This window comes from Octopus bimaculoides, chromosome 22 (genome assembly GCF_046866305.1).
Source record: "Octopus bimaculoides isolate indiv1 chromosome 22, ASM4686630v1, whole genome shotgun sequence".
Classification (NCBI taxonomy): Eukaryota; Metazoa; Mollusca; class Cephalopoda; order Octopoda; family Octopodidae; genus Octopus; species Octopus bimaculoides.
The window spans coordinates 1,348,242-1,375,105 of record NC_142949.1 but is presented as its reverse complement, the minus strand read 5'-3'; the positions used below and the strand labels follow the sequence as shown (position 1 = coordinate 1,375,105).

General features: G+C 38.4%; 1 protein-coding gene across 7 annotated transcripts in view; it reads left to right on the top strand.

Moving 5' to 3' along the window:
* The window catches only part of LOC106867755 (chitin synthase chs-2), a 42,142-nt gene extending 19,189 nt beyond the window's left edge, over positions 1-22,953 (top strand). For 5 of the 7 annotated variants that reach the window (XM_089339797.1, XM_014912720.3, XM_014912721.3 and 2 more), the window contains exons 2-14: positions 335-495; positions 2,394-2,826; positions 5,388-6,298; positions 6,719-6,815; positions 7,653-7,795; positions 8,728-8,807; positions 9,976-10,075; positions 10,443-10,593; positions 12,359-12,569; positions 13,053-13,253; positions 14,093-14,490; positions 16,033-16,771; positions 19,748-22,953. In XM_089339797.1, the coding sequence (XP_089195923.1) occupies positions 407-495; positions 2,394-2,826; positions 5,388-6,298; positions 6,719-6,815; positions 7,653-7,795; positions 8,728-8,807; positions 9,976-10,075; positions 10,443-10,593; positions 12,359-12,569; positions 13,053-13,253; positions 14,093-14,490; positions 16,033-16,771; positions 19,748-21,240 (5,046 nt within the window). In that variant the 5' untranslated portion in view covers positions 335-406 and the 3' untranslated portion in view covers positions 21,241-22,953. The remainder of the gene's footprint in view (positions 1-334; positions 496-2,393; positions 2,827-5,387; positions 6,299-6,718; positions 6,816-7,652; positions 7,796-8,727; positions 8,808-9,975; positions 10,076-10,442; positions 10,594-12,358; positions 12,570-13,052; positions 13,254-14,092; positions 14,491-16,032; positions 16,772-19,747) is intronic. The other 2 variants (XM_089339799.1, XM_089339798.1) reach the window with 1 other exon arrangement.
* The last annotated feature ends 3,911 nt before the right edge of the window (positions 22,954-26,864 follow it).

The following is a 26,864-nucleotide window of genomic DNA, read 5'->3' as shown; positions in this document are numbered from 1 at the left end:
TTGGAAAGGCCGAGAAATGTCTGTCTGCTTGAAATTACACAGGCCCTTAAAACAATTAGCGAAAAGTCCTCAAATGTAATTGATTAAGGAACACACACGTGCGCGCCCATACTCGTACACATACACATTACACGCACACTCACTTTCTCACTCTCATTTCTCTCTAATCCCTCTCTAAAAATTCTGTCTTTCTCTGTTTTATTCTTGCTCACGAGAGAGAGAGAGAGAGAGAGAGAGAGAGAGAGAGAGAGAGAGAGAGAGAGAGAGAGAGAGAGAGAGAGAGAGAGAGAGAGAGAGAATTGTTTAGTGTATTTTTTGCTTTTTTATCTTTCAGTGACAAAAGGCCATGGGCTGACCAGGGATTACGAATGGAGATGAACTAATAACAACAATAACTAAAGCAAAGATGGCTGTCAAACTGGGAAAAGTTGTTTACCGTAATCATGCATTCGTAAATGATAACTTTTCCCTGCATGAACCCCAACATTCAGAACGGTAGGTAACCTTTATTTGTTCGCATCTGTTTTTCTGTCAGTTTGAATGGTAAAGTTGCAGAGGAGTGAGATATGATCATTTTCAAGCATTTGAGGTGGTTTGTGTTCCCACCAGTTTTTATCAACGGGCAGATCCAGGATTTTGCAAATTACCCAGTGAATGTATTGCGCTGTTCTATCCTGCCTGTTGAGATACTCTGTAGGCGCAAGAAGACTGCACATGGAGACGACATGATCAATGTTTTCATTTTGTTGCTTACACACACGACATGGGCTACTGCCGTTCTTTAATATGTTGACCTTGTAGATAGGCATTGATCTTGGGCTGCTATAATAAACCCTTCTGTTTCTGATGAGTGGCACGAGATGATTAGATTTCGGGATCGATCCGGTACCGGGCAAGCATTCTGCGTTATTTGTTATATTTACTTTACATGAAGTATTACGATCTGACATTGACTTTTAAGTCTCTCTAATTATCTCCCTTGAAAGCACGCTCATGGTTTCCACATAAATTATGGCGGCGTTGCTGTTTCCAAAGTTTTATTTTCGTTAATCTAAAATTAATTTTACTCGCGTCTCCATCTGAGTGTGGTGGCACATGGGTTAGTGGTTGGAGCAGCAGACTCGCAGTCGAGGGATCGTGGGTTCAAATCTCAGACCGGGCGATGTGTGTGTTTATGAGCGAAACACCTAAGCTTCACGCGGCTCCGGCAGAAAGTAATGACGAACTTCTGGTGACTTTTTTTCCACAGCAACTCACCTGCGTCGGACCGGTGTCCCGTCCAGGTGGGGAACCTATACGCCAATGAAACCGGAAATTGGCCCTTATGAACCAGTCAGGGCTCGAGAAGGAACAAACAACAACAGCAACAACTCTTAGTAGAAACTGATGGATAAAGAAATCGAACTCCATAAACAAACGGCAGCAAAACCGTTGAGAAATTAAATAATACTAACATATTCAGTGAAAATAATAAATTTAATTTATCCTTGACAATTTTTAGTTTTACCATTTTCGAATATATCACTCCTGTTTAAAATCTCTTACCTACTTGACAATTGCATTTCTAGCTCTGCCTTGAAGGAAGCATTACTTCTTGGACTCACGTTTTTGTGCGCAACGATGTTGTTAAACCTCTGTTAACAGCACCATGTGCAGGTCCTTTCCATTTTCTTTCACGCACAGATAAATATTTCCCTATATACCTTAATGGTTGTAAAGACACTATGTCAGTGGATAAACTAAAAGAAGAAAAAAAAGGCTTCATAGAGAAAACTCTCCCTGTTCCCACTGCAGACGATACACACACAGCATTACGAACACGACCCGCACACCCACCTTCGCATTCCGTGACTACCATTGAGATCGATCAGGTACCAGACAAGAATTCTGGATTATTTTTCCGGTTTTTTTACTTAATTTTTGAGAGCGTTTGGGTTCATTTTTAATATTCTCGTTCGTGAGAGTAGTCGAGTTTATTTCAGATATTCTCATTTTAAAAATCATCTCCGACTAATCGTTGAGAGGCCGTTGGTGTTGCCTTGGCGGAGGTTTGCACTCTCTGAGTGTCCTTGTTACTATTATTGTTGTTGTTATCATTATTAGTCAGCAGAATCGACAGAGTCAGATAAAAAAAGACTTGCAGTATTTCTTTTTGATCTTTACATTTTGTGTTCTAATCCGGTTGAGATCCACTTTGCCTTTCATCTCTCCAAAATCGCTCTAATGTAATAACAGTCAAGTGCTATGCTCAATGTTTCTTTTCTCTTTGTATGCGCGCGCGTTTGTGTGTGTATCATTTGATCTCTTTTTCAATCCATCCAAATTTTTAGTTTATATGTGAGAATTAATTACAATTAATGGATTGTTCATTCTCTAAATTTTGTTTATTTCAGTCATGTCCACCGTAAGCTGCCGTGGGACGTGTTCACAGAAACTTCCCACAGTAATTTCCGCCATGGGAATGTCATACAGATGACAGTTTTAAAAATACTGTTCAAGTTACTCTGTGCCTGTGTCTTAACGATCTTGATCTTCTCTCTGGCTGTTACAAACAGAATAACTTTAATAATACTAACCCAATCCTTACGAATAAACGAGGATCCAAGGCACTGTAACAATGGCAGCCAGTTAATGCATTTCTGTGAAGCAATTTCAAATTGTACAACAAAGACTTCCTCCCAGAACAATCGTCGCGAAATAAATGTCTCTTCGATATGGGCCATGCTGCTTGTAATCTGCTGTCCCTACATCTATGAATTTATAGTTAATATGTGGAGAGTAATTTTCAAGCGTCTATTCAAGCTGGAAATAAAATGGTTCATACTGGTAAGTATAAAAGCATTGTCGTCGTCGTCGTTCTTGTCATCGTTGTTATTGTTACTTTTTTTATCTGTTTCTCTTAAAGACCGCTTGGCTTTTTTCTTGATGCAATTTGCCAGTCGATGTCTTTATCATTTGCCTAATTGTTGTTGCTGTTGTTCTTCTTCTTCTTTTTCTTATTTCTTAAACAATGATTCTGAGACAATATAGTCCAAGGCGTCCCTACTTTTTTTTTATTACATGTGCTTTGAGAGAGAGTAGGGTGTTATTTCTAGCAAGTCTGCGTAATTCTTTCGATGGTAGAATTTCAGATTTACTCCGTAAGTTTAACGAAACACTTGTGAATTGCACGATGTTACTGATACGTAAAGTAATTATTTGACACGCCAATGAGAAAACCCTTATGTGCTTTACTCAGCCTGCTAGAAATAACAAGTGTATCCAGTTCTAGATATACTACACCTGAAAATAAAAATGAGATGGTCAGTTTCAACACCTTTTATTATAGGACCGACTTGGGTTTAACAAGAACAAGATTTAGCCGAACTATTAAGAAGTGCTTGCTTACAAACATGTGAAATGCGCCATTATTCTTCTTAATGGGTCAGCCGTTGGAGAGGGTAGTGACAATGATATTTTTTTCATGCCTTCAGAGAATGCTGGAAAGAAGGTGGGGAGTTAACATCGGTCCAAAGACTCGGCCGCGATAGCCGCAGCAGAGGCAGCCAAGAAACATGTGATCGTGTTCAACCGGACGACGGATTAAGATTAGCACAGATTAAGACAAGTACGGAAAAGTTGCATCCGACAGGGTTCCTTCTAATCCTCTTAGATTACATGATCCAATGTCCTTCCTTTCGTAAAGACGTTACGCTTGAGATTTCACAGAAACTTGACTATCATTTCTAGCAGTGCAATATACACACTCTACAGAGATGACGTAGAATGCATCAGGAATAATACATAGATTCAACTTACAAGAAATAATATTTATATACACTGTGCACGTATTGATTTCAAATTTTGGCATCTGTAGGCATAGTTCATGAAGACGGACCACTTGCTGCTAAGCATTTCGTCCGGCGTGCTAACGATTCTACCAACTCTTCGCCTTTAGACACTGTGCACATATTAACTTGAAACAGTGTAATTCTTTGGTATATTGTGTATATCCTGAAGTAGTCTATCTAATACATGTATAAGTTCCTAATAAATCCTATTCAATTATAAACTCGTTTTGCAGACACTTATACTTTGTAAAAATACTAACTTACCTCTTCGGTTTATTGAAACTTCACAGGTAAGACCAATGTGTACCTGAAAACGATTTCTAAGGGTTGAGTTAATTTCATCTAGTCAAGTTGCGTATGTTGTTATTACTCTATTATCGATTGTAATAAGATAAAGGAAGATTGGATCTCAGGATTTGAAAGATTATTAGCACGATGAACCTTTTAATCCAACACCCCACTCAGTAATGCCTGGCATCTTTCTCAAATATATTCATCTTCTGATTCTTCTATGCCTACAAATGTCAACGGTCATGAATCTCCTTTTCCTCTCCAGCAAACACAGCGATCTCTCTGTGTTCAGTCAGTAAGACTATAAGATATCCTTTCTTTCCCTCCCTCTCTCTCTCTCTCTCTCTCTCTCTCTTTCTTTCTCTCTCTCTCTCTCTCTCTCTCTCTCTCTTACTTCCCCGCTTTCTTCCTTTGAGTTTTCTAGCTGTCATTAAGTGTTCAAGGCTTGTCTTTTCATACGATGTCCACTGAACTGAGTGTGATGCCTCCTTGTTGTGATGGTGGTTTCTGCACGTCTAAGCACGTTTGCCACTCTATCAACACAGGACGTCTTCGGCGACTGTCTGAGTAACCACATCGCTGCGGCTTAATTAAAAGTTTACATTTTACATAAGGATTAGTTCTATGTATACCGTTAAGGACTCTTATACTCACTTTTACTGTCAGCCGTTTAATCGACAATATAGTTTTGATCTCACTAAGCATTCTAATTTTTAAATTGCAATTTTTGAAATTGCAAAATCTTCTACAGCAAGTCTCGCGGAACTTGGTCATATACCTTTTTGAGGGGTCTACAAAGCAAACGTAGAGGCAATATTCCCACGATTTCCCTCAGACTTGCTGTAGAGTGAATATCTAGTCGGTTGTGCTGCATTTCAAGGCGGAAGCTACACTCCAGCTAGCTCGAGTTCGACAATTTCCCTACCGAAGTGAAGTTACTTCGAAGGATCTCTGACTGTATTCAAAGTTTCCGCAGGCCCTCGTGAGCCTTGATCGACCATGTTGATGTTTTTGATGCTTTACTTGAACGGTAGCATGTTGACGGCTGTTGTAAGAAATAGAATATGCAGAAAGGATATTCCAGGGGACTGGCATCGTCCGAAGAACGGACTGGTTGGAAAGCAGTCTTGAGACGATGAATACAAGATATAGATAACAAGAGGAATAGAAAAGTATGATTGTGTGTGTGGGTGTGTGTGTGCGCGCGCATTCGTGAGTGTGTGTATTTCTGTCAGTTTTCTGACGAATTTCTTCTTTCTTTTCCAGATTTGCGTAACAGAATGTCTTCACACTGTTGGTTTATGGATGCTCGTGTTTGTTTTGCTACCAAACGTGGAACCAGTGCAGGCAGTGCTTATATTATATGGCATCACATTCTTTCCATGTCTTCTTGACTTCGTTGCTTCTGTTTTACTGTTTGAGACACCCTCATCTTACACTGTTGACTATTCGAAAAAAAAATCTTTCGGCAGAATATTTCTGACTGTATTGATTTTTCTCCTTACCGCCATGCTTATCGCCTCTTATACATATTTCCAATATAAATGCAAACCCACTTTGCACTATTTGATTCCCATCGCGCTCATTCTCGTGTCTATACGGTGGTGGGAGTCTTTTGCCGATATCATAGAAGATGAATTCTTTACAGAGATGTTATCCAAAATAAAAGAAAACAAAGCCGGAAGTAATGTTTTCATGTCACCCTTGAAAATAGCACTCAACCTTTTCTTAACGGCCCTTTATTTTTCATTTAACAAAGAGTGCACAGAAGTCCTGATTTTCGTCAACGAAAAGTTATCACATTGCGGATTATCAGAAACGACTCTGAAATCTGATCCCCATTTCAATGAACCGTTTACTTTCGCAAGCATTAACATTATATCGTCCTTTTTATGTTTTCAGTTCGCGAAAGTTGCTTGCAAACTGATGCTTCAGAATCTGTCTTTTTCTTTCCCTTTGATTATTGTTGGCCCTGCTTCGTTCTTCCTAGTCTCTTACATACAGCACAGACGAACGTCGTTTCTAGATTTTGGACAAGTCAATTGCAACGACTTTGTCGACGTTTTCCAACAGTTCGGCTGCAACAGCATCTTGTTAATCTTATTGTTCATCGCTTATGTAATAACCACAAGGCACGTGTGGTACCCGAAAATTGAGAGACTTGCCAAAGACAGAAAGTAAGTTTGAGCTTTTGTTGAGGGTTGTTGTTGTCACTGTTTTTTTTTTGTTGTGATGATGAGGGGGCGGAGGAGAGGGGAGCGGAGGCGGAGGGAAATGAAGAGGGGGATGAGGAGGAGAGAAGGAGAGGGGATGGGAAGAGAAAAGGAGGAGAGGAAGAGAAGGGGAGGAGGAGGGGCGGAGGCGCAGGAAATGAGGGGAACAGGCTGAGGGAAGGAGAAGTGAGGAGAGGAGGGGAGAGGAGGGAGGGAGATGATGGTGGTGGTAGTGACTGATTGTCATGTTCAGGATTCTGTTGATAGAGGAAGTGATGGTGATGATGATGATAAAGACGGTGATATCAACAATTCAATGAATTTCTTTCTTTTTTTTTTTTTACTATATGTACTTTTAATACGAATTTATCTTTTATATTGCAGATTGTTCTTCAAATTGAGTTACTGTGGAATCTTGCTGGACCAAGATCTACTTCTAAACAGAAGACATGACAAAGGTGAAGTGAAAGCGGACCAAAACGTAAGACTCTGTTTCACATCTCTAAATGGAGCACGCAGCATTACAATCGCATGAACGGACTTTGTCTAAAACGTGGTTGAAAACAAAATTGAGTGGTAGGGTCAATCTATCGCTCTGTCAAACAACCCAGCTACCTGGCTCTGGAGCACCTTTAGTAGAATCCATTCTGTTACAAACATTCGTTACTGTGTTTCTGGTGTGAGAATAAATTCTTCCCTTCTTTTCCATTCTTTTATCTTTCGTCAGTTTCTGACTCTCCGAAAAGACCCCACCCCCCACAAACGCTGCAAACCTTCTTTGTTTGATTTTCGTCTTTATTTCTGTTTCTCGGTGTATTGTACATGGAATCGTCTCTGAACGGTTCCTGGGCAAATCAGGCTTTTTCTTCTTTGAGAAGAAATTGTTATTATTCCCTTACTTAATCGTTCTCCATTTCTAGGAAATGGTTGAGCGAGCGGCTAATCCTGACAGCACGATCCCTCTTATAATGCAACATAGTGGATTCTGTGTATGAAGAGAGAGAGAATGATATAAACAAACAAAAATCGCCCCACCTCCACCCAGTATACGACCAGTATCTTATTAGCTCTGTAAAAATGGAAGTTAAATTTGACTTCGGCGAGATAAGATCTCAAGAGACAGAGTTCCTCTGGCCAACACACACACACATACTATACAATGACGCTTCTCTACACACCCGAGTTACCCCGAAGATGCCACCTCCTTGCTAGCTTTTCTTTTATTTGCTTTTCTGAGGTGGGTGTTAATTATAGATTTTTTGAATTTTTTTATCAAAACCATTAACTGTTGTTTTTTGTCCTTTTTTTTTCTTTTTAGGCCATCAGAATCAGTGCCATGAAATATGATGCGGATGGTATGCATATGTATAAACTAGGATCCACACCAAAAATTTACGCATGCGCAACAATGTGGCATGAAACGGAAAACGAAATGTTACAATTATTGAAATCTATGTTTAGGTATTGCTCTGCATTTTTCCGCAGCGGTTATTGTAATTATTATTTATTTAATTTTATGAGTGCGGGAAGATTGGTTTATTAAATGGAATAAGTGTTGCGTGTATAATGGAGGGCATGTCTTTGAAACCCTTAGGAGTCACACCCTGAAATTATGCATGTGCTCCTTATGTAGAAAGAGGTATTACCAAAAGCTATGGAGCTAAATCTGAGTCGGTCAGGTGCAAAATATTTTGAAATTTGGTTGAATCCACATGGAATGACCCAATTATATAATTACTGTATAACCAACCGCTGCACACAATACCTTATTTAATTGTGCAATCAGCACAAATGGTGGTGGTGGTGGTGGGTCAGCTCCAGGTCAGTCCTGAATGAGCAGACCTGTAATCAAAGTTGGTCCAGTCATGTCCAGCCCACATTTTTCAGAATGCGTCTTTTCCTTTCCCAAGTTAGTTGTACCAATCTGCCTGGCGCAAAAGTATGGCTGATCTAGGCTTCTTAAGGAGAAATGCAACTCCTTAATTCATACACTGCAAATGATGGCAATATCTGAGACAATAAGAATCTGCAAGACCTTATGGTTTAAAGGATTATGAGAAAAATGAGATTTTTTCCTTGGGCGACCATCAACAACTAGGTAGCAGACAGGTAGCCAATTAAAATTAACTCTAAATTAAAAGGCGAGAAAGAAAACACACACACACACACACACACATCCATACATACACACAAACATACATACACACAAACATACATACACACACACATCCATACATACACACATACGAGCACACATACATACATACATGCATACATAGAGCAAATGAATATTCCATTTTGATATTTAAGATATTGAATATAAATATTCGATATTTATTTGACAATTATACAAACAAAATTAAGACCAATTTTTCACTTTACTTTTCTTGCAGAATGGATAAAGACCAATTCACACGGAGTTTCATGCAAGAGAAAGTTGGTATCGTTGACAACGACTACTATGAATTTGAAGGTTCTTTTATTCTATCTTTCCTCCCCCACCCCACCCGTGTTTACTTTTACTAGAAATACAATTATTTGTTACTGTATGAGCGATGAGTTAATTGCATCACTGCTTCATATTTCATTGTGTATTTTTTCAATGTAAGGAAAGTGATTGATGAAACTGTTTCGATTTTTTAACTTGTTTCAGTGCTCTATATATTAGTTGGTGTTACAAAGTCCGACTTGTAATGATACGGCCATTCCAACGTAATTCGCATAACCTCTAATCAATTAACGCAAAACAAACTTTTTAGGTGGTTGACCGGACTGGAAATGTTTTACGAGCCAAAGTGAATAGAAGCTGAAATCGTGATCATGCAAGGCTATGAATAGAACTAACTTGTTTCTTCTTTACTTTTTGTTAATTTTTAAATGTTGTACACATTTAATGATGTAAAAATCAATAGGTGACATACACGACACGGTATGTAGTGGAGAGTCAAAACGTTTTCAGTTAGGCTGAATGAGTGTATAACGTAGGTTTGATGAATAATTTAAATATTGTTTAGATTGGTTGATTTGATGCAGTCTCAAAACCGAGTCGACTTTCACTGCATTTTTCGATTCTGGACGTTAAGCAGAGAAAAAGAAAGAAAGAGCATGCGTGTGCAACATTATCATATTCAATAAAGCAGTGGCTAAAATAAGGCCATGAGCCTTACTTTTTGAACCTTGAATTGAAGGGCTGAGATTTCGAAAACCCTGGCAAATATGTTTGTCTCACTTGCACCGTCTATTGCCCACTATAGCTATAAAAATATGCCAACTGTGCGGTTACGGGTTCGAGCCGACTATGCGGCAAGTGTCTTCTAGCATAGCTTCAGGCTGACCAAAAGCTTGGGGTTGAAATTTAAAAGACGGCAACTGGGTGGAAGTGTGGTAGAAGAGTGTCCGTACATCATCCGGTTTAACACCACACATATATATATATATATATATATATATATATATATATATATATAAGGTGAGTTTGAAGGGATATATCATCCGGGCGAATACTGTGGTGGCTCTCAGTTATGTTCCAGGTTACGGCTAACCGCATCGATTAGTATTTAACGTCTATGACTACTAGCAATTGTAAAACGGTGCCGTTTCGACATATTAGATAATATATTTTCTTTATATATTGAATACAGGTCACATATTTTTTGATGATGCTTATACAAGAATAGACGGTGAACCTCAAATCAATGCATATGTCGAATGTCTAATGAAATTGGTAGAAAAGGCAGGCAGGTAAATTATTTTACTCTTAAAACTAATACAAAAATACAACATATATATAGACATACATACACTACATATATATATATATGTTCTCTTCTTATACTTACACCACACCTGGAACCAACCCTACAGTCGGATCTACGGTTTAAATTGAATTTGGTACTCACATATTTGCAGTATCTATTCTTCCTCTACAACTTTTGTATATCATTTTGGAAATTTGAATAAAATATACCTCTTTTTAAACAATATGACGATTGAATACCAAGTAGGAAAAAAAAATTGCATTTTCAATACTTTCTTCTTTTTGCTGTAGCTTACTACATTATTGACTGATTTCTTAAAATTGCTGATGTTATATTTCTGTCTTTTCAAGCGCAATCCACACAGACGTCTTTATCGAGAAACCGACGATATGTAGTACGCCGTATGGAGACCGCTTGGAATGGATCCTTCCTGGTGGAAACAAACTGGTCGCCCACCTAAAAGACAAAAATAAAATAAGACACAGGAAGCGGTGGAGCCAGGTGAGGGCGTTTATCTATTATTTTTTGCCAGGGAATCTAGCTAATGACAAATTACTTATTACGATCTGGTAATTACATCTTAGAAAAGACACTTCTTTTTGTAGTATCCGATTAACGACGTCAAAGTCCTGGTGCCGTCATCCTAGTGCCGTCGTCCTAGTAATGACCTCCTAGTAATATTTTGATAAATCATTCTCGTTATGACAAACTAACAAGGTAACGACATCTTAGAGAAATCCTAGTGAGTATATCTTAGTACATCCTGCTCTATTAATAATACCATATTAAAAACATGCTAGGACTATTGCTACATCCTTATAATTACATCTTTGTAATAAACACCTTAGCAATGACTTTCTGGTAATGGCACACTAGAAATACCATCCTGATAAAGATATCCGAGTAATATCTTGGTAATGATGTTGTAGCCATGGTATCCTAGCAACGACATCCCAGTAATGACAAGATGACGATAGCACTCTTGTAATGACTGCCCAGTTACATCATTCTGTTAACGCTTATCCTTCTAGGAGCAGCAGCATTTTAGAAATGACATGCTACTAAAGACAATCTAGTAATGACTTGGGTATCATTACTGCCATCCTATAAATAGCATCTCGGTAAAAGCATCCTCAGAATTTCATTCTACTCTTAATGTCAGTTCTGGCATTCTAGTGAAGACCTCCTAACTCTGATCTCCTATTCTCTCATAGTATCTACCGCAGTATAGATTGTGCTAACCAAACATCTACTTTAAAGGGCGCATAAATATTACCTCTTGGTGTTAATACTGCGCCTGTAACTGATATATATACATATGCATGTATGTATATAGTTACGTGTGTATGTATGTGTGTGTGCGTGGGGTTGTGTGTATGGAGGTATACGTGCGTTCCTGTGCGTGCGCGTGCGCGCGTGTATGTGCCCATTTTCGTATGTATATGAATGTATGTATATGTATATATATTTATATTATAGATATAGATGTACATAGACGCGCGCGCACACAGACAGACAGACAATACAATACAATACAATACAATACAATACAATACACACAAGTTTATATTATTACTTCCTACTTCAGTTTAGCCACTATGATTGCATGGAATCCTGCACAGGTCATCAGGGAGCACTTTATTACTATATATATTCAGATTTTCAACGTATCAGAGCAAGCTATCCTCGTGAATTTAATAAATGGTTCATTTTGAGATTCCGCGGGGCGCTAGCAAATATGGGCTATAACAACAGTTATAATGTCGTAACTATATCAGTCGTGAGTACAGCGCTGTTACTGGAACAACCAAACTTTCTGTGTTTTAGTCAAACATTGCAGCTGAGAAAATTTCCCAAGTTATTACTCAGTTTCCTGTAACTGATCATCGGGCAGTCGTGAGAATTTAGAATAATACTATGGTTTGCAAGTATTTCCAGAGTTTTACAACTATTACTGGACTCGTTGAATAAACAATTAAAGCTGAGAAAGAAGGAGGGAAAATAAATCTTGAATATTCATGAAATCGATCGGTTTCATCAACATCGTATTCTGCCAAAGAGAAACTCGTGGACCAAATTTCAAAATAACGCTAAATGCATGTGAATATAAGTCTGTATATTTATTTAAAACCCACAGTGTTGGTATTCTAGTAATTAGAGGTCAATACGTAAGTCGACCTCAGCCTTCTCATCGAATAGTATTTATCCTCTTGTTATTCTGCTATCATACATATCTGTCCTTATTACTTTTATTTTCTCTTTTAAGGTCATGTACATGTACTACGTCTTGGGCCACCAGATTGCATCCGTTGATATCAAGATAGGTCAAAAAGTTAAACGTTCCGATAATACATTTTTGCTAGCTTTAGACGGAGATGTAGATTTCGAACCGTCGTCTGTTCTGCTTTTATTGGACAGAATGAAGAGAAACCCTGTGGTTGGGGCAGCTTGTGGAAGAATACACCCCATTGGAAACGGCAAGTTGTTTATTAGAGCGAAGGAGTTTGTAGATGCATACATACACATGCTTATGCACGCATCATACACACAAACAAACAAACACGCACATACACACACGTGTATATATATATATTATTAACATTTAAAAATTTTATAACATGATTCTAAAATTAAAATGATCATCATTTTATTGACATTTACCACATTTAATTACAAAAAATTATCAAATATAAAGATGTGTTATTTTACTGGTACACGACTTTTGCGGCACCCTGTGTATATGTATGTATATATATATGTATACATATATATATATATATATACCTGCTAACTCCAGCCTCCTGCTAGCTCTAGTCTCAGCTGTGAACTTGTAACCTAACGGATGTTCAATTATACAATTATAGCACTTACACAACGTATCTATTCGTTTAGATCACCAGTGAACTAAACCCCTCATATTCTATATATATATATATATATAAACATATATTCGTTTCCAGGGCCAATGGTATGGTACCAGAAATTTGAATATGCAGTCAGTCATTGGTTACAGAAATCCGCTGAACACATGACCGGATGTGTTCTTTGCAGTCCCGGATGCTTTAGCCTTTTCCGAGGATCAGCACTAATTAAGCCAAACGTTCTGAAGAGATACACTACAATGCCAACTGAAGCTAAACACCATGTACAGTACGACCAAGGTAATTATGCATATACGGCGGTCCCCCAGCATGGCCTCAGCTATCTTACAGAAATTAGTAAAGAGTAAAGAGAAATACAAACACACACGCACACACGCACACACACACACACACACACTTGTAGCAAGTACATTTTCCTGCTGGTAGAGGATTGTTTTCTAAATCGTAGTCTGCACTTGATATTAGGATTGTAACTCCGTGAAGGAGACAATCTGGAGAAAGAATTACCCGAAAAAGACGACCACTGATATTCCCCACATAGAATTTTCTATCAATGTTGCTTCCTCAACTTGTGCCGATGCATTATCGATCATGGTATTCCGAGCTTTCGGCACAAATGGTATTAGCTGCAGAAATTTTTTACCTATGATACCAACCCTTTCCATGGGAAATGACAAAATAAGGTCAAGTACTGAATATAGACGTTTTATTTGACTATATTCTATTCCAACCCAGTTCGAAAAAAATGCTGTTCTTGTAACTGTTAAAAATTAAGAAAATTTGATGGAAATTGATAAGTGTATGTTAAACTATGCTTCATAGATGAGGTCCCATAAAAACGAAACCAGCCTGAAGTTATCGTATTTATATCAAAGATCAGACTGACTCTTTATTGCATGTTTCCAGTCAATTGTTAATGAATTTGCGTTTTGGAATTCTCTCTTTTGCCTTATATATAAAGACTTTTCATTAAATTTCATGATTTTTTTTTTTTTTTTTAAATTTCGGATGTAATTCCAGTTGATTACAACTCTTTTAGGAGTCTTGGGCAGGGTTTCACTGCACTGAATACGTTGTTAGCTCGCATTTGTTTATTACAAATATATTTGTTCGTCCAGGTGAGGACCGATGGCTGTGTACACTTCTGCTGCAAGAAGGGTCTCGAGTTGAATACTGCGCAGCGTCCGACGCCTTAACATATTGTCCTGAAAACTTTAACGAATTCTTCAAACAGCGAAGGCGATGGGCTCCGTCTACTATGGCAAACATAATAGAACTTCTAGTCGACTGGCGGCATGTACGACAAGTAAACAGCAGTATATCTTTGCCGTATATCATCTATCAGACTGGTTTAATGGCCGTCTCAATCATAACGCCTGCAACAATTTTCCTCCTTGTGGTCGGGGCTTTGACAGCAGCTTTCCCGTCTATATCGTTGACAGCTTCTCTGTTTATTAACCTCATCCCAGTCGTAATCATGCTATTCTTGTGCTTTGTGTCACCAGAAGATACCCAAGTATGTATTATCTCATTCACTTCATTACTTTATTGAATTTTTGATTTTTTTTCATTCTTCTTTGCCTTCTTCTTCTCCTCCTCTTTCTTCTTCTTTGCCTTCTTCTTCTCCTCCTCTTTCTTCTTCTTTGCCTTCTTCTTCTCCTCCTCTTTCTTCTTCTTTGCCTTCTTCTTCTTCTCCTCCTCCTTCTCTTTCTTCTTCTTTGCTTTCTCCGTCTTCTTCTCCAGTAGTATGGTAGACTGTAGTGTTTCTATTACTTCATGATTTTTTTAATAATATTAATTTCAAACACACCGACGAATGTAAGGAGTAACAAAGTAAAACTGATCAAACCTAGAAACGGTTTTATATTGAATCCCATCGAATTCACTGTACCCAGGATTCAACACAGCAGATTTGTGGCACATATTCTCGCACTGATTTTTACCTGAGGGCTACGTTAACGATACAAAGTGCCTGTGGAGTGCTCAGCACACATCCATTACCATAGGGTTTTATGAAATACAAAAGAGATGAAATGATAATGAGACATCTGTGCATCATTAGATTTAAGTGACAAAAGCTTGTACACTTTTGCCACTCTCTGTTAATATAGCAGGATCCAGTGACAAGCATTGCAAGATGACTGGTATTATTTTGACTGAAAGTTTTACGTCAGAATATCTTTCTCCTAAGAGCTGTGTTCACCCACAGTTTTGTCAAAAATAACGGGAGTCTGCGTATGACATTAAACTGCATCTGGTAGTGAGGCTCCAGTTTGTGAGTTTTGAAGTGTGAGAAACATGAAGTCGCTACTTATTTAACATTACTCCCAGCTCCGTTCTGATTCGGATCGGTAGTACCTGTCAGGGTCCCGTCTGTGTGAAATAGATTTTTCCATGAATTGAAGAGGGACCCGTTACGTGCATACACACACATACATGCATACAGACAGACAGATACATTGTATCATTATGCACGTAAGATGGACCTGGTTCAATTTTCTTTACATTGTTAATAAGCCTTCTGCAACTTTATTTCGGCATCTTGAGAAGGAACGGTTAGCAAGTTCTAATTCGCTGTAAAGACAGCGAAACCGACTCGTTCAATCCTGATGAGAAGTCGGCGAAAAAGCCCTCGTGAATTTAATTTCATATTTGGATTAATTACATATAGGTATGACTCCATATATTTATTTATTCATAAGGCATAAAGCTTCATTTATTCTAACCTGAGTAAGATATTTCACACACACACAAATATATATATATATATATAATTTAATTTATATAAGGGCATTACTATACAATAAAGCCTCACGCTTAGAGGGACCCCATAAGTCAAAACTACCAGGAGTCCCTCTAAGCGTGAGGCATTATTGTATAGTAATGCCCTTATATAAATTAAATTATATATATTTATGGAAAAAAATGATGGGTTTTTTTCCTTATGAGGTTTTTTTACGCTAACTACTTGATAAATTCTTATAAAGTTTTTATCCTAAAATTATATATATATGTATATATATACGTATATAGTCTACATTGTGTTTTTGTTTTTCAGCTGAAATTTGCCTCGATAATAACGCTGTTCTATACTATAGCAATGATGCTTGTGTTTGTCGGTTTGATGAAAGAAATCTTTGAATACAAGTTCTGTTCCACTACTGCTTTTTTGTTCACATTTGTTGCCGGCACGTTTCTGACGTCTGCATTTGCTCATCCACAAGAATTCAGTTGTGTTCTCCATGGTCTTCTTTACTTTCTTTTTGTGCCATCCACATCTATTCTGTTGATGGTTTATGCTCTGGGAAATCTCCACAATATTACCTGGGGAACACGAGACAATGCAGCTAAAGGTAAACCCGCTCCTGTCAAAGGGAAAAAAATGGCCTTTAATCAAATTAAGAATGTTTTAATGTCAAATTCTTCTGAGGGAAATGAAAAAGAATCCGAATACTCCTTTTCGTGTGGATATCTTTGCCGCTGTCTGTGTTTTCTGAAGGAGAAATCGAACAAAGAGCTAACACTTCTCGCGACAATATTAGAAAAGCTAGATAACCTTATAAAACCTAAAGCATCAAAGAAAATAGATTCAGAGCAAACGGTCCCCTTGATAAAGATCAATAATGATGCAAACGCGGAAAAAGAGGGTGAGAGCAGAGCAGAAGATCAGGATCTCGCGAAACAACAACCAATACAACATCAACCAATACAACATCAACCAGTACAACAACAACCACAGCCAGAAGAACAACAGCCAACGGTAGAAACACAAGAAAGCAATCGCGTCACTTTTGCAGGTATACTAACACAATTGTACTTTTATAATGCTATCGTTATTTTGCTACCATTCCTACACAAGTCATTGAAAGCATTAGCAACTTTAGAATTTCATATAGAATCCAGGTGATTATGAAAGTATCGTATAGGTACAGGTGTGGCTGTTTCAGGTTCAGTCCCACTGCGTGGTACCTTCGGTAAGTGTCTTCTACTAAGGCCCCGGCGGGCCAAAACAAATGGATTTGGTAGGCGAAAACTGAGAGAAACTCGTCGTGTATATATCTAATATAATAAATGCGAAAACAAATTTCTGTGTGTTAGTGTGTCACACTTTGATCCCCTCTGTCACTATTCAATGACACTTCTACTATTCCACATGATGGAGTGAGAGTGATAGTAGGTATAGAGACGGTGAGGTCAGTGGCGATGACAGGCAGACAGAGAGAGAGAAAGAAAAAGAGAGGGAGAGAAAGAGAGACAAAGAAATTTAGGGAGAGTTGCTGATGTTTTATTAAAAGTAGCAGTGTTGATGGTGGCAGTGGGAGTAATAATAGGAGAGAGAGAAAGAGTGAGTATGTGAGAGAAAGAGGGAGATGATGTACAACTTTGTTTAACCATGTCACTTTGACAGAAATTCCTGTGGCCAATGTACTGAACACTATCATTTTTGTTTTATTTTTTGCTTTCTTTAATACACACACACACACATACACACTTTAATTGAAATAAATTTTCCCCAAAATTAAACAAATCTCATATAATAGATGTGAATGTCAGTGTCACACTTTTTCAACTTCCATAAATCCTTTCTACTGGGAGCACAAGGCCTCAATTTTTTTGGAGAAAGGATTAAGTTGATTACATCGACCCCAGTACGTAACTGGTATTAATTTTATCGACTCCGAAAGGATGAAAAGCAAAGTCGACCTCGACGGAATTTGACCTCAGGACGTAGCTGCAGACGGAATACCACTAAGTATTTCACCCGGTGTGCTAACGATTCTGCCTGCTCGCCGACTTAATAATAATAATAAATGTGGATGTCAGTGTGTCACGCTTTTTCAATTTTACTCCTAGAGGCTGACTCCATGAGTAAATTAAAAGCATTCCGGGCCGAATCCGGACCCACAATCCTGAAATTTTGGATTCTCAAGTTTTCATTACTCTGATTGTTTTCGGCGATTTTCTTACGTGACTTTTTGCGATAAATTTATTTGAACGGTAACAATTTTTATAATCTAAAGGCTAACTCCGGGAGTAAATTAAAAACATTCTGGGCCGAATCCGGACCTGCAATCCTGAAATTTTGGATTCCTATGTTTTCATTACTGCGATTGTTTTCGGCGATTCTTTTTACATGAATTTTTTGCGATGAATATGATCATCATTGGAATGTGACTCTAGAGGAAGCAATTGCAACAAATTCTTCAAAATAAGTCAGAGATCTGTTTGCAGATCTTCCCATTCAGGGTCAGTAGCTTAAAAGCCGCCCAATATATATATATATATATATATATATATATAACAGTTAGATGTTACTGATAGATGTAATAAATGGAGTGGTGATTAGTGTTGATAGCAGGTTAATTAAAACTTCGTGGGGCAGTATGATATGCACCAAAATGAACAAACAAACAGAAAGAAAAGAGTAAATTCTTACAGATTTTGTTTATCCATCACAAATCGTCTCGTTAGGGACAGTGTGTACTCGATGGTAGTCGATTGTTTTCCCCTGATAAGGGAGTGATAGTAGCGACAAGGCTCGCACAATTTTTGGTAAGTTTGTGTCAGATGAAGGTGCTAGAAAGAGATAGACGTGCGAAAACAAAGTGTCCGAAAATATTTGGAAATGATTTGAATTTCTTCATCTTGGAAAGCTGAAAGTAGGTCGAGAGGCCAAAAAGTGAATGTGCCTATGTGTGTTGAACTAAATTTCACCTAAGACGTTGAATAAAAGAATAGGGCTTATCTAAGGAAAACGGTGTATGGCAGTTGACTCTCTTAAATTTCCAAGCACGAATGCCGAGAGCAATGGGAAGAAGCTTACGGAAAAATTAAGGCTAAGGTTCGATTCCTGACTAAGAATCCAAGAACTAACCATTTCATTCCTTCCCTTCTTATTGAACTTGTCATAAGTGAATGATAGGGGAAAAGTAGAGATGTATACAATGCGATAATAAAACAAGGTTCAGAATTGTGAACAAAAAGCAGGAAGTGAATAGATGGATGTGAAGCGAGGCCAGAAAAATTATAGATACCAGGAAGAATCTAAAGTGATATGCACAGGGGTACTGGTATGTATTCGAGTGGGTTCGAATAGCGTGCAGTATTGCCTGTGTGCAAAGCGTGCAGTATTGCCTGTGTGCAAAGCGTGCAGATTGGGTTTCGTGCAGAGTCGACTCGGGGGAAGCGTTGAGTGAGCGTGCGCGGGATTTGGTACCGCATTGTTTATACAAGAGTGTGAACGGTGCAGCCTCAAACTTTCGATGAACGCAGCTGGGGCGACAGTCTGCAATTCTCAGTCCAGCGGATTGAGAATAGCATTCTGTATCATTCACATCTAGGATACTTTACAGGAGTATTCAATCGACCCCAGTACTTGACTTATATTGTAGCTTATTGACTCTAAAAACAAGATTTAAACTCGGTTCACAAAAGGACAAAAGTTGTAATTAACTACTTCCTGGCGTTTTGGTCGATTCTATAATTTACCGACCCTGCCAATTCACGCAAACTCTTTGACAAAAAAAGACATGTAGCATATGGTAGTGTGATCGATTTAAGCTGGTAGGGGTTTTATTTTTGATAAAGATGATGAATGTAATGTTAATAAAATCTAGCTCAGTAAGTCTGCAGTTCAAAAGAGGAAAATGAAAAATAATACTCGTAAATGTATAAATCATAAGTTCTCAATTATACTATTTCCCTCTTTTATTTATCTTTTATTTTATTTTTCTCGTTATTAATTTAATTTTATTTTATTTTTCATGAATCAGATTCGAGTGGTAAACCAACATATTGGCAGGAGCATGAGTATTTGAAAACTCTGAATGTGGCTGAACTTAGTGAAAGAGAAGACGAATTCTGGCGTGAGCTTATCCAAAAATACCTTTTTCCCATTGAGGAAGATGCAAAGAAAAAGAAAGAAATGGAAGCAAAATTACTCGAGCTTCGCAACAACGTTTGTTTGGCATTCTTCATAATAAATGCCTTATTTGTAGTGGTTATATATGCCATCGAATATAATGTTCAGACGAGCAAGAGTATCGGTTTACAAATTTACTGTTCTGACATGGAAAAAACCAAAATCGTAAATGTCATTTCGCTTGTCTTTTCAGCCGTATTTGGTGTAACATTGGTAATTCAACTGATCGCGATGCTATTTCATCGATGTGGTACATTCTTACATATTTTATCAACTATCGATTTGTCTTTGAAGCCGATCAATAAAGAAATTATCGAAGAATGTCGTCAGAGTCTACTTTCAACGAGTAAAGGCGACAATTACAGCGATGCAACAACCGATACTGTGGGTAGCACTAATTACGAAAAGAAAAAGAATCGGCGTGAAACAAAGAAAATATACAAGTCAAAGGCTCCACCCCTGTACAAAGATCTTCCCTCGAAGGCCGAGAATACGTTAGTTCATGTGGTGGATGATTATGTAAATCAGAACGATACGACGCACTTATTTTCGATCAACAAACCAAAAATGAATTGGATGCCACTACTTGATAATGAGGATATACAAAAAGAAGTTTTCGAAAAAACAGACGAGATCAAACAGAGATGGCGAACTCTCATCGATAGAGCAACCACGTGTGATCTGACGACTGTTAAAGGAGTTACGAAAGCATTAATGGAAATGAGAAACCAGAGTAACACAAAATCGAACAAAGATGAGCAGGAAGATTCCATTTGTATTACTGGAAGTAAGAACGACGTTTCATCATCTCCAAAGTTAAGGAATAAATTGCCAAGTATTCAATTTGAAAATTATAATTCAACCTTCGAAACAGATGCAATTGTTCATTCAAGTAACAAAGTCAAAATACCAGGAAAGGATACATCAAGCTCTGATGAAGATTTTGAGGTCAGATCGAAGGGAAAGAATAAGTTGCTGAGATATACATCTGATCGAAACTTACGGAGAAATACAAATTTAAAGTCCAAACAGAATCCACTTAAAAGGGCAGCATCATTACTCATTTCATCAAAAAACCGGACCCCAACAACGAAGTCTGTGCCAAATGCACTAACATCAACCACAACACTGACGACGGCGATGGGAAGTATGTTGACGGTAACTTCAGCGGCTGCGAATGCAGAGTATGAAAACAACGTTGGCGCGAAAATGGCTTCGCCTGGAGACAATGTGAACGCAGTTCCGCAGAAAACGTGGAATGACGATTCAATTTCGATGATGACCAATTCGACTGACGAAGAAACATTGTCTGATAATTCAGATAGATATGAGACACAATTTTAATCTCATATCTGCACAGTATATATATATATATATATACACACACGCATAAGACACACGCATACATACATACATACATACACCGCGCCTATGCTCTACGCAGTATTACAATAACCACCATACCCTAGAGCAGGCTAGCGCGCGGAGTTTCGAGCCGTATTATACATTAGTAAGAAATCCAAAAAAAATGTGATTAGTGTTTTTAAGCTTTATGTAACATAAGCGCATTTCCCTAAGACGATTGTCGTTATTACATGAGCCGATTGGTTGCTACGCAATCCGATTGGCGCGCTTCCTCGGGATTATCAGCGAAAATCACAGCACAATACGTTTGTTGCACGCCTTTACTTACCCGGTTATGCACGTTATGGGTAAGCTAGTTGGTGAAGTAGAAAAGAAAGCGATAGAAGGTGAGATAATAGAAAGGTACCAAGACAGACGGCCTTGAAGAGAAGAGAGAAAGGCAGAGATAGATATACCTACACACGCATACATTCAGGCGAAACCAACGTGCACCCAGACATACGCACACACATACAAGTCTATACACTTTGGAAGGAATACGAAAAGAAAATATGAAGGCCTTGTGTCGATGTAGTAGTAATAACCGACATGACAATAACTACGACATCATTCACTAGTTTATATCAAGGGGAAAAGAAAATTATACGTCCATGTTACCATTTCTATGGTATTTTGGTCAATCTCCATTCAGTGCAGAGACTTAAGACAGGATTGACGCTATGTAAAGATTATACACTTTTTAAAAATTGAATATTTATATACAAACACTCACACACACACACACACACACACACACACACACACACACACACACACACACACACACACACACACACGTATATATATATATACATATACACATTCAAGTATACGTATGCGTGTACATATATATATTACATACCTTGTTTCTGATATATATATGTATGTATATATATGTATGTATATGTGTGTGTATATATATATATGTATGTATATGTGTATATATATGTATGTATGTATATGTGTGTGTGTGTGTGTGTGTGTGTATATATATATATATATATATATATATGTGTGTGTGTGTGTATATATATATGGGGTGGGGTATGTATGTATATATGGTCTAGTAGTGGTCTGCCCTTGAGCAGGTTCTGCGCATGTGAACGCAGTACTCTTCATACGACCTGGGAAGAGCCGTGCCTTCGTTTGCTGCCGTTGAGTACATTACTGGAACTTCGGCTATCATAACTAGGCTTCAGACGAATGCTGGAGTGGTTTCCTTTTTCGGGCAGGTGAGAGTTGAACTCAGAATGCAGAGAACCGGAAGATATACCATAAAGTATTTCTGCCGACGCGCCAACGATTCTGCCATCCCCCCACCCACAGAGCAACGTGAAATGAAGTGTTTTGCTCAAGAACACAACAGACCACCCGGTCCGGGAATCGAACTCACCATCTAAAGATCGAGAATGCAACGCTCTAACCACTTGTGTGAGGGTGCGCATATATGTGTAGAGGGTTGTGTCCATTATTTCTTTTACTAAAACACTTTTTGACTATGGTAATACTTATCAGCATCTCAAATGCAGTTAGTTAAACTGTGTTACATTTATAATATATCTTAGTGTTTATATTCTATTTCTTTTTTAAGAAATCATTTCACTTTAATTTGTTATATTTGGCACATATATAAATATGATTTTGCTCTCTAAACGTATTTGCCTTATTTCATTTTTTTTTTTTTTTTTTTCTTCCTCATTTTCAAACAGCGTTACAGATAACGTAACAAAAATCAAGACCAGGGGCTCCCAGCCTTTTTGCGTCTTTGCCTACTTTCACATAGAAAAATTTTCCACTGCCAACATGCATAGTAAATATCGAAAAGCAAAACGTTAACATTTTTTTAACTCTTACAAAACAATAAAAAGTGAATAATTTTTACATTACAAGATTCTTTATTGAAATTAATGTTAAAAGTAGTAACATCAAATATTTTGGCACGCACATACCATTTTTATGTATCATAAATGCGACCGTTGTGTCTCATGCGACGCAGCATTGAGTCTAAAAGTAATCATCTTTAACCGAAAGTCACATCGCTTGATTATATCTTGACACGATCAAGGAGATCTTGCGCAACTGAAGCCCAAGTGTCTTCTTGGACAGCTGAAAACAGTTTTGGCACAAACTTGGCAGACACGTGTCTCATACTCAAATCTTCAGTGCTAATGGATTGAATTGAACCGTAACTAATCTTCACATCCTCTGATAACTCACGTATGTGGATTCGACGATTTCTCCTCACAGCTGCATGCACATCTGAGATATTTTTCTCAGTTCTGCTGATTGCAGGTCTCCCAGAACTTTCGTCAATATCGACATTTTTTCGGTCATCTTGGAAACGTCTGAACTACTCGTACACTTTTGTACGGCTCGTTCACTCCTCTCCATATACTTTCTGCAAATTTGCGCAGGACTCTGAGCAGATATTGCCATGACCACTCTCTCTGTCATGGTCAATACGATGATCATACGCTACACACCTTCCTACCAAGCATTGCTGTAAACAGCGGAATTGAGCTAGAACGTTAAAAATTAGAGCGTATGCACAGCAGAGTTCAAGGTCAATCTTCGCCAAGCGGCTTCAACCTGCGTGCTTTTTGGCTTTGTTATTATGATAATAGTCCGGATACTTATTGATCATACCTTGTATATATGTCATTATTCAGTTTTGTTTCAAGATTTCTTGTCAATAGAAAAACAGCCGGTTTCTAACCCAGATCCAAGGCTCCTTCATTGGAATTTCAACATCAACAACAGGGTACTTTTGTATGTATGTATGTATGGATGGATGGGTGGATGGATGTGCAATGGTAAAATAAATTTTGCTCATCATATACTTTCTCTCTATATCTATAATTTACACACTCCTAATATTTTTCTACTGTATCAGAATATACATTCAATGTGAATCGTAGCCTGCTATATCGAGGGGCATATTTTTATGAGTACTAACAGAATAGTTAAATCCATATAATGTGAATTAAATTTATATACAAGTGCGAGTGTGTGTGTGCGTGTGTACACATATAAGTATATATAAAGTGTATATATAAATAGATAGATAGGTAGAAAGATAGATATATATATACATACATATATATACATACATATATATATATACATATGTATATATATAAATGTATATATGTATCTATTTATTTATGGGTTTCAGCCAAGTGGCTGTGGTCATGCTGGAGCACCACCGTGATTTTTTGTCTTTATGCTTTGCTCTCTTCACGTTCCTTGCATGGCTCTTCTCCTGCACCTGATATGGTCCAATCAAGAGTTTTGATGGCACATCTGGTGTATAAGAGAATTTGACATCGCTGCCCTAAACTGCGTCTCATTACGAGCTATTGGTTCGTCTGGTATCGTGGAGAGGAAAGCATCGAGTTTTGTCATGAAGACCTCCACATCCGTGTCTTGCAGGTCTCTCAAATGTTTTGGCAAGGCATTGCAGAGCTGAGATCCTCTGAAACCGAGGCTGCTGCAGTATCTCTCCATGAAATTCAATTGAATTCAGTTGTTGTCTTAAATTCATACTTATTCATTTTCTAAGCTTCCTAAATTCATGCTACGTTATATTCTATTCACCTAGAATTCATTGCTCTTTTAAAAATTACGATTTATGCATTGTTGTCTCTCAAATATTTAAAATCTACAATTAAGAGCCCTATCTACTCGCTGACGGTACCTACCCACCCCTACCCATTTTCCTTTATTCAAAAATTCTTATCACTCCTTAAAATTATGGCTTTTAAGTGTTGATTTCTCAGCCCAAGAATTACAGCGTGATGTGCTGCTTGACTGGTCCCCCCCCCCTCTCTCTCTCTCTCTCTCTCTTTATATATATATATATATATATATATATATTGATGATGATGATCTTTTCTCCCGCCATGCCTCTGTCTACCCCTCCATCCTCTCTCTCTCTCTCTCTCTCTCTCTCTCTCTCGTAGTTTTTCCTTAAGGTCTTCAGGTTCTGGTTATATATAAATGAGAAATCCATTCTAAATTACTTCAATCTCTTCTCCGCTGACATACAACGACGAAGTCTCCAAGATGCAGATAAGATAGAGATTTTTATTTATTTACGGCCTCAAACATCTCATACCTTCGCGCTTTAGTCTGCCCTCTATTATTTATCTTGTTTCTCTCCATGAAATTCAGTTGAATTCAGTTGTTGTCTTAAATTCATACTTATTCATTTTCTAAGCTTCCTAAATTCATGCTACGTTATATTCTATTCACCTAGAATTCATTACTCTTTTAAAAATTACGATTTATGCATTGTTGTCTCTCAAATATTTAAAATCTACAATTAAGAGCCCTATCTACTCGCTGACGGTTACCCGCCCTCCCACCCCCTCCACCGGAAGTGCATTCCTCTGTCATCCTGTCATCCTCGGCTGTCTCCTGGAACCCATCTAGTGGCCTTGGCCATCCTCTCCCCTACCTTTGGGTAGCGCATTAAGTTTGATAAATGTTTGCAGGTTGTAGGTACTGTTTTGCTTATGAATTCTTCCAATTGCAAGTTTTCTTTTCAGGTACACGACACTGCTTTTCCCCTTCCCAGGCTACAGGCCCACACCCCCAACACCCATACTGTTAGGATTGGCACTCTCAACGTCGGCACGCTGAGAGGTAGATCTGGTGAAATTGTTGAGATGCTTGAACGGAGACGCGTAGATATGTGCTGCATCCAGGAAGTAAGATGGAGAGGAGGTTCTGCGAGGTTCCTCACAGGCAAAGAACACAGGTACAAGATTTTCTGGGCAGGGAACACTGACGGGGTCGGGGGCGTAGGAATACTTCTAGCGGAGAAATGGGTGGATAAGGTAATCGAGGTCGTTAGAGTAAGTGACAGAGTACTTAAGATCAGACTAGTGCTTCATCATAGATTAGCTACTGTCATCTCAGCCTATGCACCTCAACCGGGGCTACCAGATGGTCTGAAAGACCAATTCTATGACACCCTCTTGCAAACTACCTCGTCGACGAGTGACAGGGACCTTCTCTTTGTGGCTGGAGACTTCAACGGTCATGTCGGACGTCGTGCTGGAGGCTTCCATGGCATACATGGAGGCTATGGCTTCGGTTCCCGCAACGAGGAGGGAACCAGACTGCTGGAGTTCTGTGATGCAACCGATCTTATGGTCTGCAATACCAACTTCAGGAAACCTGCCAGTCACCTAGTCACCTACCTCTCCGGCAGACACTCTAGCCAAATCGACTACATCCTCGCCAGAAATAGGGAAAGAGGGCGGCTTATAAATGCCAAAACCTACCCTGGCGAAGAATGTACCCCACAACATAGATTAGTAGTTAGCGACTTTGGGATCAAGGCAAAATGGGTGCCCAGAATTAGACAGGCTTGGAGGAGAAGGGTGTGGAAGCTTAAAGACCCTGCAAACGGACAGTGACTTAGAGACAAGTTACTTGAAGCATTTAACGAAATAGAAGGGGATATAGCATCATACAACGTGGAAGACAATTGGAGATTTCTGCGGGACAACCTGTTGAAAGCCACCGACCAGATTTGTGGGTGGTGTAAGGTCCCC